General features: G+C 41.4%; 1 protein-coding gene across 2 annotated transcripts in view; it reads left to right on the plus strand.

Moving 5' to 3' along the window:
* The first annotated feature begins 218 nt into the window (after positions 1–218).
* LOC128762874 (ADP-ribosylation factor-like protein 15) overlaps positions 219–16,535 on the plus strand; it is a 123,572-nt gene continuing 107,255 nt past the window's right edge. The window contains exon 1 of one of the 2 annotated variants that reach the window (XM_053871429.1): positions 219–546. In XM_053871429.1, the coding sequence (XP_053727404.1) occupies positions 535–546 (12 nt within the window). In that variant the 5' untranslated portion in view covers positions 219–534. Of the gene's footprint in view, positions 547–10,166; positions 10,442–16,535 lie in introns of those variants that run through there. The other variant, XM_053871428.1, reaches the window with a different exon arrangement.

Consider the following 16,535-nt stretch of genomic DNA (forward strand, 5'->3'; position numbering starts at 1 on the left):
TCATTAAAATGTTCAGTGGCATTTATCTACCTTCATCACAACTGTATTTAATTTAAGATCCTCCCTATGTGTTTTTCACTTGTTGTCTATCATCTGGATAAAGCAATATTAAATACTTTAAAAGTCAGCCAGTCAGCCACACCAGAACTTCCTTGAACGTGAAAATAGCCATGTGTTTGGTCATGTGACCATGCTGCGTGCGCACGCTGACGTAGATGACGTCAGCTTGTGGGCTTCGCTCGTTTCCTCAACCAAACACTCCACTGATGTTGTGAGACCTAAAAGCTGGAGGGCTGGTGGGCGAGTGGACCTCGGTTCAGACCCAAACTGTCAACCCCAGACGCTCACTCCTCCTCCAGGACGCCTCTTGTTTTCAAAGTGCTGGAGGAGTCGATCACGAACATTCCAGCTTGAAAACACACCGAAGGCTGATATCCGAGGCGGGGAATACAAAGCGGCTAAATCCATTTCGTGTTGGTTTTCTTGGAGCAAACACGGGATTATTACTGCTGGCGGCGGGCGGCTGGGCAGATCATGGATTATCTGGTGAGTGATGACAGCGTTTGCGAGTATTTTGGTGCGACTCAGGTGTGTGTGGCAGCGAAGAAGCACCGGTTCAATGTGTCAGCCGCAGCCTGTGGGCTTCGATCATCGGGGTCAGTCAAACTGGTTGACCCAGAATTGCGTCTGTGTACACGTTAAACATCGTTTTGTTGAAAACACAGCTGCAACTTTCTCTAACAGCTCACTTTCGCAATCCTCTGGATCCCAGGCAGCCCTATATTTGATGTAAACACTGCTCCTTGTAAACATAGAAATGACTTGTAAAGTTGCCAAGTTCATCTGAGGACAAAGGAAACACGTAATCTATTAGAGCAAACATCCCAAGATAGTCATCACTGTGGTGAGTTGGTATTGGACATTAAGATGCAGACCGTCCTGGCGGAGGAAGGAGGTGAGTTACTTGGCTAATATGTGCAGTGAAAGTGCCTTATGTGCAGTCGAACTCGACGTCAAGGCAAGAACTACCTTGTCTTGAGAAGACTTGACTGGTGTAGTTGTGTTCCCTTGTTTTCCGTTGAGTCAGTTGAACATTCCAAACAGCATATGAGCTATAGTAGGAGAACAACGGAGACATCAGAGCTTCAACAGCAATCGAATCGATGCAATTTCCTTATATATCTTTCCAGCTGCTCTGTGCACAGTGTCGTCTAAAAGTGTTGTCCCTTCCTGATTTCTTCCTTAATGTTTCTGGTCATCAAACAAATACCTGTCAATTCAGTATAAGACATACAGAACATGATCTAAAGCTGGTAAGATAATTCAGAGCTGTGTGATCAATGTTACTCATAGTTGAAGGGGAAACTGCAGTATTTTGGGAATTTGTTTTCTGACTGTTGTTTAGTAGCTTTTCTTAATCATTTACCGAATCTCATCTAATCTAATATAATGACAATATTACATGTTATATTGCCCAAATTATGAGCCTTTCTTGTAATATTACATTAATTGATCAACTCTGCCTGCTACCTGCCTACCAACACCTTCTATTGAGTTCTTGCAAAAGTAAAATATTAAAATATTGCTTTGTATTTTGCCAGACTTTCTGAAATTTGTCCGATATATGATCGGCACAAGTGGAGTGAGAAGTAAAATTACGACATTCAGTAGGGTTCTGAGGAAGGTACTGTTGCAGCAGGATACACTTCTTGGCCAAAAACATCAAATATAGTTGGCAAAGATTTGGTGTCTGCACGTAAAAGTAATATCTCAAGTGTAGTTCAGTTAATAAAAAGGGTCAATAGATATTGTCTGCCAACAATCTCCAGGACAATTATATTATACACAAAATTCATGTTTTTTTTTAATGAATTACACAAACCTATGGAATATCCATAATACTGAACAACTCTCTCTAAAAACATTGTAAGAGTTTAATGTAAGACAAATAATCTTTATTCGCGTTTCAATGAACAATGAAGAGATCATACCCTGAATGCAAACTTCACTGGTCACCAGTTAAATACCGGCATGCTACCTTATAATCTGACAGGCCGTTCCTCTTTGCATTGACTACATGTCAAGGGAATGAGTATCTGGGGTCCCGGTGTGCTATTGGCTGCTGGTCTAAAACAATAAACTACATTAGCGTTGGTTTTGCTTGCGGTCCACTCCAGTTTACCTTCGCCTGGTTAGCTTCTCGGTGGTGCTAGAATTCATTGTGGTGATTTGAGGCCAAGTGTCTTGTCAAATTGGTGGCGCTAAAGGTTTATCGTCTATCTCAACAACGATAAATGCATGATTAATCCCCCCTTCAGATTGCGACTAAGCCGGAGTGAAGACACAGACTTCTGCCGTCACCTGTGACTAACTCACCGTGATGTAGGGAGCGCACTCTAAGCACTGAGGTGCTCAATTTTCTTTGTTCATTGTGCATTGAACAAATGCATCATTACATGACATATTTTGTTTTTTTGTTTCAGTCACATATATTGTGTGATCATTGATGAAATTTCTTGCACTATATTATCGTCATTGTGGACCAAACATCGCTACAGTATTGAATCGTCAGCCGTCCATATCGTCCCACCCCTTGTCCCGATGGAAGAGATATGAGATTTATTGGGGACAGTAGTCAGTCAGGTCGATTTGACCCCTAAATAAAGCTGCTAGAGCTGTCTGTTAGGTTACAAACATTGAATTTCTCAACTCTATGCACAGTTATCTATTATATTCAAACATAAACATTCATGATGTTCTCGACAGACTAATAAGTTCCATCCTGAAACAGTGGACTGAAAAAGAAGTCTGTTGCTCACGGAGCTAAAGTCACGCATCCAACATATGAAGCTATGGACCAGGTGAGGACGGCTGCAGGTTGGAGAGAGATTTAGATTGATAGATAGGTAGTAGGGCTGGTCACTTAATTTTGTTTTTATTGGGATTAAGATGAAGTTGTTCTCCGATTATAAAAATGTGATAATTGCCATGAAACGATTCTTTAGCTGGACACCTGTCTCCCCAGCTTCTCTCATTCTGTCCTGATGCACCCAGATGCTCAACCTGACATCATGTCATTCAACACAATGCTGAGACACAGGAAGGGCTGAATAAGGCGTTGAACAATGGTGATTGTGATATGAATAGAAATAATGGTGATCATTTTTGCTATAATCGTCCAGCACTGAGAGATAGATAGAATACTTTTATGCATAATTTATTTATTGATAAAAAACGTTTCTATCGCCACCAATTCACTGAATGTCCAAACTCACCCACCTGCTTCCGTTTTTCACTGTCGGATCACTTCTCGATTATCTGTGTTCCTGTCTGTTTTATTTATTTTATTTTTTTCACATGGGGGGCTCTTAATTGATGGGGCTCCGCCATGGTTTCAGAAAGTCCTGGTGGCTGCAAGAATGAAATGTTTTGGAATGTGTTTACAGAATAATATTGCACCCTCTGACTGGCCACATCAAGCCACACAAACATACACACAGCTCTGCTGGATCTGAGGAGGAAACGTTTCGTCTTCGCTCTGCACTGACACACCCTCGAACTCATAAAAACACACATTTCTTCCAGATCTCCATGCCCACTGGTGATTTTAGTATTACAACAATATTACAGTGGCAACTGGACTCAGATTTTGCTCACTCACTCCCTTCCACTCAGTGGTGTCGTGGGCGTGTCAAAGGCAGCAGTACCCTTTTTGCACCCCTTTCGGCACCCCAAGAGAGGGGTAGCAAAAAAATGGTTGGGTCAGTAATTTCAACTCAATTTCCTTTTCCGTGGTGGAACCAAAATAGTGGTAGTTCACGAAGCGTACTAACTGAAATACAGCATTCATAGCATCTCTAGCACATCTTCAAGTCACAGTTTCAAAATTGTGTCCATGGAATGCTATTTTGAGTTTCTTCTTCTGCTTCCTAGTTGACCCTTGTGCTTGTGTTATATTCTGCTGTGTGTGATTCTAGTACTTCATTGTTCATGCTGTCATATTCTGATCGTACCATCTCACTGCCATCAACTCTGCTTTCATTTGTTGTTGCTCTTGACTGATGTGACCCACAACTGTCATGTCTATGTGACAGCATGACTGTTGGTGAACTTGGCTCAGCAGAGCATGTCCTGCTGGAGGATGCAGCACAAAAGTATTTTGATAGTTAGTTCCCCTTTCTCACTTTTCATTGCCTTTCCTCCAGGCCGCATTTATGTTCATCTCTTTTTCTTAGGTCATTTCTGTCACGTTGTGTAACCGTCAGGGTGCTGTCATGTGTTTTCTGAGTAACATGACTCAGTTTACTCAGACAATGATGTTATTATTTCATCACTGAGGAGAGATAGGTGCCACATTTACCAACAATGCGTCCGGCACCTTGTACGCAATGTTGGGGATTGATAAAAAACAAACTTGACGTCACACTGGCGAAGGACTGGTAAATTAAGCAAGTCTTTATCAGGATTAAGATTAAGTCTTCCTAAGATTATGAAAAGGTGATAATCATCATTAAACCATTATTGAGCCGAATGCCAGTCTCCTCAGCTTCTCTCTTCTCCGATGCACCACACCTTGTCCCTGTGAAAATTGACTGGTGGGAAGCTACACTGGAAGCATAGTGAGCCTGCTACACACAGTGAGCCCGTGGGGCACAATAATATTAGCCACCGTTAGCTACAGACTCGGTCCTCTCTACCACGAAGGCATGGTTATCAGCATCAGAACCTCCGCTCATCTTGTGCTCTGCATGTTTCGAAGACCAATGCTCATTTGGATAAATGCATAACAACACTCGCTCGCGCTCAACCTGAGACAGGGGTGATAAAATCAAGCGCTCTTTCATTCATTATAGATATCGAGTGATCTCTTCTCTCTTGGTCTCATGAAAAATGGCAAACTTGGAATATGAAATCACAGCTTACAACATCAGAACCACGGAAAAATCTATGCATCCCACTGTGAGTTCCATGTCAGACCATTACATCCAAATACAAGTCATATGTGACTTCTTAATATCCCTGGCTGAAGGAATTACTATAGTCCAGGCCTGGAAGCTTACAGACTGAGTGGCTCCCAAGGTTTAAATAGTGCAACAATAGGGAGGAAGCAGTGACTGTGAGTTTTCCCTGGGAATCCGTGAAACCAGAGGGAAACCCTGGTGCAGACATTATGCTGTGGAGAGTGTCAGTTTGAAACCCAGATGAACTTCCCCTTAAAGTTTTACTGTACTTGTTTGTAGTCTGCCTCGCAAGTTGTGGGACCCCTCAAATTTGGGTTGCTGAGCTAAAAGTGGAACTAGTCAGTAAATATTCAGGTGAACCTTCTGAGGATACACAATTTTTGAAAAAAGTTTTGGACCTCCCACAAGTTACACATACATAAAAGTCACAGGATCTGATTGTCTTGACTGTGGCACCTCATGTACATTCTCACCTTCCCTCAAAGTCTTAGTACTTTTTATCATTTAAATGAACATAATCAGCTCTTTTTTATTTGTAACTACAATGTAATTACATGATTTTTAATCAAACAACTGATTATCGATAAATGCTTATACTGAAATATGAACGATATGGAAATGTTTTAGAACTTCTCATGAGATGTCCCTCTGACATACTCAATTCTGACCTTTTTTTTTTCTAATCTCTACCAATGCCACTTTGTGGCCTTGGGGTTTTTGAAGGCACTCAAGAGGGTAGCTTAGATAAAAAAATCTCTCTACTCGACTGTTTGTGATCACAGTGTACATCATGATATGACAAGTAAAACATGGTTCATGATACAACTATAAGCAATATATTTCGAGGTAATTGTCCAAGCATAGTGTCTTTTAGATAAAAAATGCAGACATTAACTGGTGAGTGTTGAAATAAGCCACAGCACTTTTCATCATTGGAAGAAATCCAGAGGCTCACCACCAAAGGAACCTCAGCCAAATCGCAACTGTGCATCGTTGAGTCCTGTAGAAAACCTGATTTTTCCCATTTGAGAAAAATTGTGGCTACTGACACTGACAAATGTCTTGTATTTTAAATTATCGTATTGATTTCATCACAATCTCTTGTGCATGATTTTATTGTCGCTTGGGGAATATCCTGACAAATCTGTAACATTCTTTGCCTAAGCGTCTTTGTCTTTTCACAATTTGGGGCACATTTATTTGGTTCTGCATGTAGTTTTTACCCAGCTTTTAAACCACAAAGCAAACTTTGATAGTACACGTGTCAATGAAGGTTTGAACTTGAAGTTGCGTATTTCACTGGATTCTTCTTTGGGAAGAGGAGCAAAGCTAGGATGCAAGGTTGGATGTCGCTTATCGCCATATGGAGTTTTGTCCCGTCTCTACAGGATCATAGAGCTTCACTTTCACTCCTGCTGCCTCTATCGCATCCACCCTTTCCACCTTGCTTGCACTTATTCCTTCACTGCCACACACGTCATTTACTCTTTACATTGGACCCCAAACACCTGGGGCCTCATGTAATAATGTAATATTCTATTCAGATGTGTAATAAGCCTCTCCCAAACATCATGGCTGGGGTGTACACATTTGCCAGATTGAATTTTAAAAAAAATTACAAAATTCAATTATCAATTTCATGTTGTTGCTCGAGTTACTTAAAAGGGACCTATGTGACATTGACTGTTGTCGTCCCAAAGATCCTCAAATGCTAGACATCATGCTGAGAACCAAATTGAGAGACAGAAATTAAGATCAGGAAGAAGTTAAGTTAAGTGAAGTCTGCTGGCATTGCTGCTTAGGGTTACCGAATCAGTTCCTTGGTTTAGGGGTAAAGAGTTTTCACTCCACGGTGTATAACTTTACTTATCACCTTATGAACCATATTTTGGTGGTAGGGGTGGTTTTGGCAGCCAGATATTTCTGCAACATCATGTCAGTGTAGTGTTAAAACCTGTTAAATCTCGCCATGTCTTTATTTTCAATGTGGATGAGCAAACATGAGGTGTCTTGATGTGTGACCATGTTTGTTTGTCTAAAGTCTTCCTGAGAATTTGGGGAAAAGTGTATGACCCACTTTGCAGTGGAAAGTGCAGCTGTCGCTCTGGACTGTTGAGGGTAGTGCTGTACACTCGGCAGGACCTCCATCCCTGCTGGGAGACACTGAGTCCTTCTCTCCATTTTCAAGCTCAGACCCTGAAGCTGTCTTTTGTCTGAATTCTTGCTTGAGGTGGACTCTCGATCTAGCCAAGAATAGAGGTACACTGCTGGTATTTTTTTCTTGTCCAGTTACTCATCAGCAATGTGTTAGACGACCTCAGGTAACAGCAGCACACCGAGGAATGTAGTGTTGCCTCAAAATAGTTGTACTTAATCACAAGCCAGTGGACTCTCCAGCTAACGGATTGTTCGCACTCATCGTCCGTGACACAAAGACTGGCACTTCATGTGTGGGTGAACGACACTGCGTCGTGAGATTTCAATCACACCCCAGACTGTGCTCTGTTGTTGTCTGCAGGGTTTCTCGGCACATTTGCTCGGCAGATTGTCCTTATCCTGATTAAGTTGTCCTGAATGAAAAGATTATCATTTTCATCTGTATGTTTTGAGGGCAAAACCAGTGAAAATATATGAGCTGAATTTAAAAAGTATATGACATATAGACAATGAGGGACATGAGCGGGTCTTCTGAGCAGGGGTCAAAGACACTGAAGTGTTTTTATTGTTTGATTGTAGTTGTCGCAACTCTTTTATTAATTGGTTGGTTTTGGTTGCACAGTACACTCATATCTAGCAGGCATGCAAGATACCTACATTGCTGAAGTCACAAGATGTAACTCAGTCATGTGGGGTATGTCAGTCACCAAGTATGAATTCCAGCTGTTAGTGACCATACATACGGCAAAATGCTCTTATTGTGATTTAGTAGGGCAACCTAAATGGTCAGCAGCTGGGAAACTATCTTCAACTACAACAGGGTTTCTAAAGGATCTTCTTTAGAAACTTGGAAGCCATTTCTAATTCTACCAATATTTTCAAGAACCACAAGTCCAGTTTCTTGTGCTGGCCACTATTTATTGCCTCTTCAATTATGAAAACATCATTTGCCCTATTACAAAAAGTAAATGGTTTGCCATTAACCTGCTGTGTCAAGAAATTTCTTGAAGCCACATTTGCCCCATACTGTCTAGGGTTACTCTTGTAAACGTGCTTTAGGGAAAAAAAAAACTTCAGCAGGTTAAGTAGCAATACTAAGTGGAGAGTCCAGAATACTACAGGGTTTTAAAGTAATGAAACAAGAATGCTTCCCAGCAGGTCATAATTGGGGACATGGGAACTGAGTTAGCTGCCAATATTCTCAAACCTTTTCCTTCCTTGTTCTCAACAGTCTAATTTTAACTGTGCACACATTTTTCCCGATGTCAAGGTGGAGCTCTTACTCGTGTGGTCTCAGGGAGACATTTGGTTCCGAAACAATAAGATGATTAGGAGGGTCTGACTCACAGTAGGTTTGAAATTGACTCAGGAAATGACTTTGATTTACAGCGAAATGAGAAAAGAGGAGCAAAGATTTTGGCGATATATATTTTCTGTAGCTGCAGGCAGGGAACATATGAATTGCTGTGCAGTAATTCCATGTGACTGCAGAGAGTGCTAATGAGTCGGCATCAAATTTCCCAAGTCAAGCATTATTGGTTCAATGAACGCCATTAAGCAGAGCACTTAGAGATCCTTTTCTTGAAAACATCCGGGCCTTTGATGCGCCGCCAGTGTCTGTGTATTTTTTTTTATTCTTATTATTCTCTTTAAAGTGAGAGCTTGAATGTATATTCTGGAAGCCTGCCTCCATGCATTTCTGACCTGGATGTGCTATTTTAGAGCTGGGACTGCACTGGAAACTGTATATGTGGCAGAACAAAGAGCCCTCTCATTGTGATCTCTACAGTTGTTTCCAGCATCAGTGGAGAGAGAACAGAGAGGGACGGTGCGTGGGACCATGTTTGCATTTACAACCCTCAGTGTTGGAGTGTGTGATGCGACAGTCACCACACTGAGTTTGGCTTGACTTGCCTCCACCATTTTACCCAGGCTTGCCCTTTAACCTCAGCCAGAGTATTTCTAGTTGATGGCATCTCAAGTGACATGAACGTTCTCCACCTCACTGCTTGCTTTCGTGTTTGGTAGTTAGGCTCATTTTAGTGACAACGCTGTCACCATTGGCTTAGAAACTTTACTTTTTACCTGCAAGGTCTGAATTTACCACACCTCCTGTTATTTCCATATTCTTTAGGAAAAACACTGTGCTTTTCAGCGCCGTATCCTTGGTTTGTTTTCTGCAATGTTGCCCTGCTGTACTGAATAAACAAAGTCATGATGTCTGTAATTGTTAAGGTACGCAAAATGGGCGCTTTCCATGCTTTCTTTTGTTCCTTTCAAAGGGAACTCTGCTGAAGCACTCAACTCTTTTTCATGTCAAGCAGCAGAGTCATGTGGTTTGAAGAATTGCAGAAGGCTTTTTGTGAGACTGCTTAAGAGCAGCTGCATGTTTATTGTTTCAATATCAATACTTGGCGCCACGATATTGATAACGTAGGGCCCCACAGAATGTCACGATATAGTAGTAGTATAAATATATTGTGTCACCTGGAGTCACTACATTCCAAAGTCAAAGGAACGTCACCAGACAAATCATACTGGACATCGTACTAGACTTCGTACTAGCATGCTCATAACAGAATTGAAGTCTCACTATGAACGCCCACTGTTTGGCTTCCATTCCTCCCTGCAACATCCTTTCTTCGTCTGTGCTGGTGAAAGGGACACGAAATGTCATAAAGCAAAGGCATGTCATTTGTCATTTTCATCCTTTTGTAGTCGTGATCTTTATTATTGGAACCAAATAATATCTTCCCCTTATTGTTATTACATTTTAACAGAGTTTTGTATTCCTCGAGAACCCGCCTGACCAGAAATAGTTTCTTCCCACATGATTCACTCATGTCTTTGAACAGTGGAGCGCTCAACAACCGGAACTTAAATCCCCCATACCACGGTTATCCCTTGTGGTCCGTCGCTTCATCCGCCTCCGTAGTTTCCGTGCCATCAGCGACTGGTTGTGTACAGCATGGGGCAGAGTGTGTGGGTGTGTAATGGTGACTAATCCAATTTACAGTCTTATTCTGGCTCCTTAGTTGTCACTGAACACCTAATCTCAGAGTAGGGAGCTCCTCACACACTAATCTGAAGCTTGTTTCTGTGTGCCGATTCCTGTTTTTGTTATCTTTTATGAATGAAACTCAACGGCTTTGGTGAACACTGCGAGGCAGAGGCTGGATCGCTGCGTCTCCTGATCCTCCTTCGTCCATTCATTCACTCAGGAGGCTTGTCATGCTTGTTGCCGGGGGTAACACTTGTTGCTGAGCACAATGTCGGAGCACATGCAGCTCTCTCTCGCCTTGTGCAGGATTGGGCTTTATACGGTAAGAACCCTGAGACGGAGAACAGCTAGCTGGTTTGATGTTGTGTTCATGTTGCATCTGTCACCGTTAGATGCTAGATTGTTGTTGTTTCAATTTGAGTGGCTTTGTTGTTGTTGATCGCAGGGGGTACGCTCTTCTCAAATTCAGTTGAAGGTGTACACATGAGAAAAGGAAGCGTGAAAACATTGTCCAGGAGATGATTTTCTCCAGTGCCTAGCAACTGGCTTGGAGACTTTTGAATAGAGGACGCAGAAATAATTATTGATCGGCTGCTGTGACATTTATTGAACAGAAAGATAACGCGTGTTCCGTCAGACCCGTGATGAAATGTGCAACATTGAATTTGGCCCAATGCAGCTTCCTAAGGCAGTCAAATGTTTGCATCATGGCTTCTCTGGAATAGTTCTGTTTATGTCTATGTCGGCATCTATCAATTCTTAATATATTTATTGGTGAGTGTGTTTGGCAGTGTGTTTTGAGTGTAAACTAATTTAATCTAATCTTGTATCTTCTAATGAACATTGATCGTTTATCAGAAATTATACGATTTGACTTTTAGCTTATTACTTTTGTTCAACATTTTTTTATACCAGAGTTAAAGCAGGGCAGGGTTTAAGCCAGGGTTGCCCATTACGTTGTTCGCCATGTCGTAGTTGGTAAATCGCAGAGCCATGCAGCGGACACACGGGTCCGGATTGATCTTTAAAATATCAAACTCATCTCATCTATGATTCTTATAACTCCCTTGGTCTCTAAACCACCCATCATGGCAGTGATCACTGCCTGCACTCACTTCTTCACCACTTTGAGGATTTTCCAAGTCGAGAGCGGGAGCTAATGGTGAGACACAGCAACTTCTTAGAATGTCAGCAAAGTATGTCTCTTGGTCACACTAGTGGCACCTTGGAATTCCTCTTGAAATGCTGACCGAGGTTTCTAGCTAGAGGGAAGTAAAACGGGTAAAATACAGAGCAAAGCGATGCATATGATTCTGAGAAGAGATGTGAGCACATCTGGACACGCTGTCGCTTTACTCCAACTGTGTTTGTGTGCACATTTAAGCTGCTGCCCTTATGGGATGAAGTGAAGATACAATGTTGTTCTCTGCTGGGTTGTAGTTTAACCGCAGTAGTTGACTCATCATCAGGTCACTTGTTGTTCTCTGACCGCTCCAGGTTAATCCTTTTGAGATACTGCGGTTTGTTCTGGAGGAATGGTGATTAATCATTTTTGGAGTGTTGCACCTTCAATGTGAGTCGTCTCACATCAAGTGAGCAGGGATTACTATGTGGATTGCTTGTGTTTGGGTAGTGTTGTCTTCTATAAAGATTGTGGCTCCAGTCCTGGTCCTGTGTTTTACTCAGTCAGCCCTTCCCGTTTCAAAGCCGTCGAATGAAACTGTGAATTAGCAAATAGTATGGCTAACACATGGAAACCTCAGGACAAAATTGTTGATGGAGACCGTGTCATAGATGTTCAGAACAGTCAGGTTCTTCACCATTCAGAGGAATGTGGGCAGTGTTGATATTCGGAACCAGAACTCAACAGTTAATATATTAATATGACACATTATTGTTGTTATTGTAACATATTAATATGAGTATAAAATAACAACTACCATGCAGAAGAATATTCTATCCATTCTTGCTTGTATTCTCGCAGTTTAGTTTCTCCTCAATTTTGAATGGCTGAGGCGACCAGAAGTGAGCACCGATCAGAACCTGGGGAGGGTTGTTGCCACATGGAGCATTAATGGCTTAAGTGACCGCATTAGCGTTCTGCGCTTGCCTCATTTTGTTATCAATGGACTGGAAAATTGCTGCATAGCCGCATATTGGCGAACAGACATGACTCCGCCGGGCTGATTATGGAAATCAACCACTTCAGGTCGTGCTTTATCACAGTGACCCTGCGAAGGCCAGACTGAAGTTTTCGCCTGAACTTACTGTGTGGGAAGTCTGGGCTGGAGGATGGATAGAGAATATGTCTTTGTCCACTGCTTGTAACTTGGCCAGTTAAGTTCAGCACATTGCTGAAGTGATGTATAAGACAGGAAATCAGTCATGAGTTGTATCTTTCAAAAGGATTATTTAGATGTTAAGACCTATTTACTGGGCGAAAAGTATAGTCTCATCAATGCGCAATGGCTTCCACAGTTCAGCCATGAACTCTGCATCACATCCAAAAGGACCCACCAACTACTGTTCATCCTGAAACAGTGTTAGGTCTGTAGCTTCTTGGCTCCAAAATACTGTAATAAGTTGGTCCACTTTCTTCATGGCTGCTCTGCCCAGCTCCCAGTCCAATTTCTACTGTATTTGTAATTGACAAACCCTACAAATCTCTGCTTCTTTACATTTTTAGTAGGCCTCATGACATGAGCAAATATAATGATGAAGACACTCTTCAATATTGATTTGACAATAAATAAAAAAAGACCTTTCCAAAGTTTTCAGAAACGTTTGCAGTCTTGGTTGACTGGTCTTCAATTACTGGTGCTTCTGTTTGTGGTCAAGCTGCAGCTGATGATGAAGGTTGGTGACTGCTGTGACTGCTCTGCAAGTCCTGCGCGGTGCTGTGAAGTAGGTCTGTGAATTAGGGTGCCCAACTTCCTCCTCCAATTTTTCTGTTGTTTTTCATTTGTTCATTTGCTATGATCTCTAAGGATGTTAAGGCGTTTTCTACTTCACACAAGGCTTTGTATATATATATATATATATATATATATATATATATATATATATATATATATGTACATTCATCTTCCTGGTTTGATGATAGGCAGCGTTGTTTCTCTCATGAAAATACATTTTTACAGATTTTTCAATTTGCATCATTGAAAATCATGTTTTCAATTCCACCGATTATTGTTATCTGCCTGCGCAACTGCCTGGTCTAATGACAAGCATGTTAAGGCTTAGCATGTCAGTACCCACCGGATAATAAAGGTGAATTTACGTTGAAGTCCATTTATCCACAAGAGAGAACAAACACCTAAAAGAACCTTTGCAATAATGTACTTTCCATTTTCATTTCCCACCAGGGGTCCCCACAGCAGGTCAGCCTCCTCCACTGTAACCTATGTTGAGCACATGTAGAGTACATGCACTTTGTCTGATGGGGATGTGGGTGTGGAAAAAAAAGATGGATTTACAAGAATTAATTATTATTTTTATTAATCTATGAATCAGATAACCAACCATGTACTCAAAACAAAAGTGATACATTATTATTATTATTATTATTATTAATAAAAACAACTAATAATACGCAAAACAAAAATGATATATTATTATTATTATTATTATTATTATTATTATTATTAATAATAATAATGACGACAACAACAACAACAACAACAATAATAATAATAATAATATGATCAATGAAATGGACTGGCAAATATGTTGGCTTTAATTTTTTTATTAAGGTTTGACAAAAACATGTATCTTTTTGTTTTTGCGGACCTGATCTCTCAGAACAATAAATATTTTTGTTTGACTATGGATGAGTCGCTAAACTGGTGGGATCCAGTTTGTGCAGATCGACAAATATGGGACAAATATTATTTTGTGATTTTAGAACTTTTCATCCTGTTGTGAGTCAGTTGGAATCCTGACTACATGATCGCTAGAGACGGCTGTTTGATGTACCCACCCTCTTCTCATAGGAGCAGCTCTTCTTGCACTGTTGGAAGTCAGAGCTACTGTGATATTTGGTTGTTGGAGGTGTTAAGAAAATAAATGATTTAAAAGTGGACACATCTGTGAAAATAAATTCACATAAGAACAATTCATGCTCAGTCGGTTCATGTGGTGAACAAATGCAGCACCCTGCGTCTCATTTGAAAGGTTGTACCCTGGAGACTTTTGAAGGACATTTGAGGACATTTGAACCCAGGAGTTAAGTGGACAAAAATAAAGGAACAATACCCTCTCATGAAAAGAAATGATCAAATCATTTAAAAATGGTTCAAATGTGAGTGTAGGGAATGTAGTGTATTTCACGGAGTGCTGTGTCCAATGAGACACACAACCAGACGGCACATCAGTTTTAGCCTCTTGAATGCAGTATTGGTGTCATTAACTCTTGTGTACTTGTGATTGTCTCTTGTCCTCCTCAACGTGCCCACATTCACAATGTCTCTGTTGTGAAACATTGCTGTTGTTTCAGAGCACTGTAAGTTGAGTGTAACACACAACAAAAGGAATGACAAAATAGTAAAATAGTACAATCGTGGTTTACATGCAGAAGAGGGAAAACTGAATTATGGTGCAATGTCTCTTCCGTGATGAAGGGTGGCGCCATCAGCGCTGCTGTCTCCCCAGTTCCCTGAGTAAGAACGCAGAGCTGACACGTAGTGAGATGTTTTCAGACTGTTATATTGAGAGGTCCAGAATCAGCCCAGTGGAGCGACGGCCCGCTGCCACTGTAGGTACCAAGCCGTCCTACCTGCCACAGGATGATGACGTCACTTCCGGCAGATACTTTTCTTGCATGTTTTAATGAGCCAGAGAAAAAAGAATTGAAGGGTTTTCTAGCACGTTCTACCATGTGCCTAACATTTAGATCTGCAAAATAACAACAGAATGATAAAAACAAATGTGTGAGGTTTTTGTTCCAGCCCAACTGGCTCACACCACTTGTCAGTCTGCTGCTGCTTATTTGAGCTGAGACTGCATGGGTGAGACTGTGTGAGCTTGATGGGTTGAAACACAAACCTGCACCTACTGAGGCCCATTTTTGCGACACTTTGGACACCCCTGACTTACGACATCAGAGCCTCCAGATGATGTTCATGATCCACTTGTGCACACAGAGTGTAGATGTAGAGTCTAGATATGTGACAGGTGAACGGTGGAACAGTGGAAGAAAGAGTAGATTGCAAAAGCTACTTAAAATGTCTTACAACTTAGATGACTTAAGTTACTTTGGATGGACTTTAAGATGTTGTCAGTGCACTGACACTATGTCTGCATGTATCTCACCAATTTGTATTGAACACCAGCTCAGGTAGTCATGTTGAAGTCTGACTAAACCTGTCAAAGCCACCTGACATGTCTGATCTGACTGGAGATCATTAGCTGAGTTGCAGTTTAAAGTGTAACCAGCCTAATCATTCATGGTTAGGGCACTCTGGACTTTTACTTTGAAATAGGTGACTGCATAGTCACACTGTTGAAAACAGACTCATGCTGCTACACTTGCAATGCGCCTTTCTAGCATGGACAGTGACTGTTTTTGAGTTAGCATGACCTTGTCTGTTCCCGATGGAACTGCGACTGTTTCGAGAGCTGTCAGGATCAGGAATAGTAATTGGAGCGTTTATTCCACCGGTCCCAGAGAGATCTGAATACTGAATCTTGTGCAACATGTGCACTTGTTGAAGCAAGCTGCTGCGCATGCCAGCGCCCTCTAGTTTGTCAAAGTCTGGTCCATCGAACTTCTGCGACTACTACATATAAAGAAATATTACTATCTGTTCTTCCGTACTGGTCACTGAAGATACGCTCAGTTGACTTGATTCTGTTAGTTCATTCCTTTGACTGCATCCTAATATATTTTAGATTTTCTGCCATAATCCCAAAATCTTTGAATGAGAACAGGCTCACGTCTTACCTCTCTATATGTGCAGCTGATCTTCAGTCAGTAAATCAATTCTGCTCATTTCCTTCTTTGTCAGTGCAACCAAACCATCAGCCATTAATCTGAGCATTGGATCTCTTCAATCTCACTGTGCGACCTCCTCTTCCTGACAGTCCTTCCCTGGAAACTGTGTGGTCTATTTAGATTTCATCTCTAGCGTTTGTTGAGTTTCAGTTTTTGCATTTTGGGATCGGAATTTCCTATAAGGTGTTATAACTGAACTACAGCTTGAAGGTGTTACCATTGTTTTTTGTCCAACCCCTGTATCTTGTTCTGTGTTCTTCCAGGTGTCACTATTGCATAGTCTTGTATCTTTGCATATACTTGTGACAGTGACGTGCGGTGAGGTTTATGGCTGGTGAGGCACTGACTTCATAACAACCAGATTTACAAACACCTGAACCCTACACAGTAGTCTGTTCACCATTTGATTGGCAGCAGTTGACAG

This window comes from Synchiropus splendidus, chromosome 7 (genome assembly GCF_027744825.2).
Source record: "Synchiropus splendidus isolate RoL2022-P1 chromosome 7, RoL_Sspl_1.0, whole genome shotgun sequence".
NCBI classification, from domain to species: domain Eukaryota; kingdom Metazoa; phylum Chordata; class Actinopteri; order Syngnathiformes; family Callionymidae; genus Synchiropus; species Synchiropus splendidus.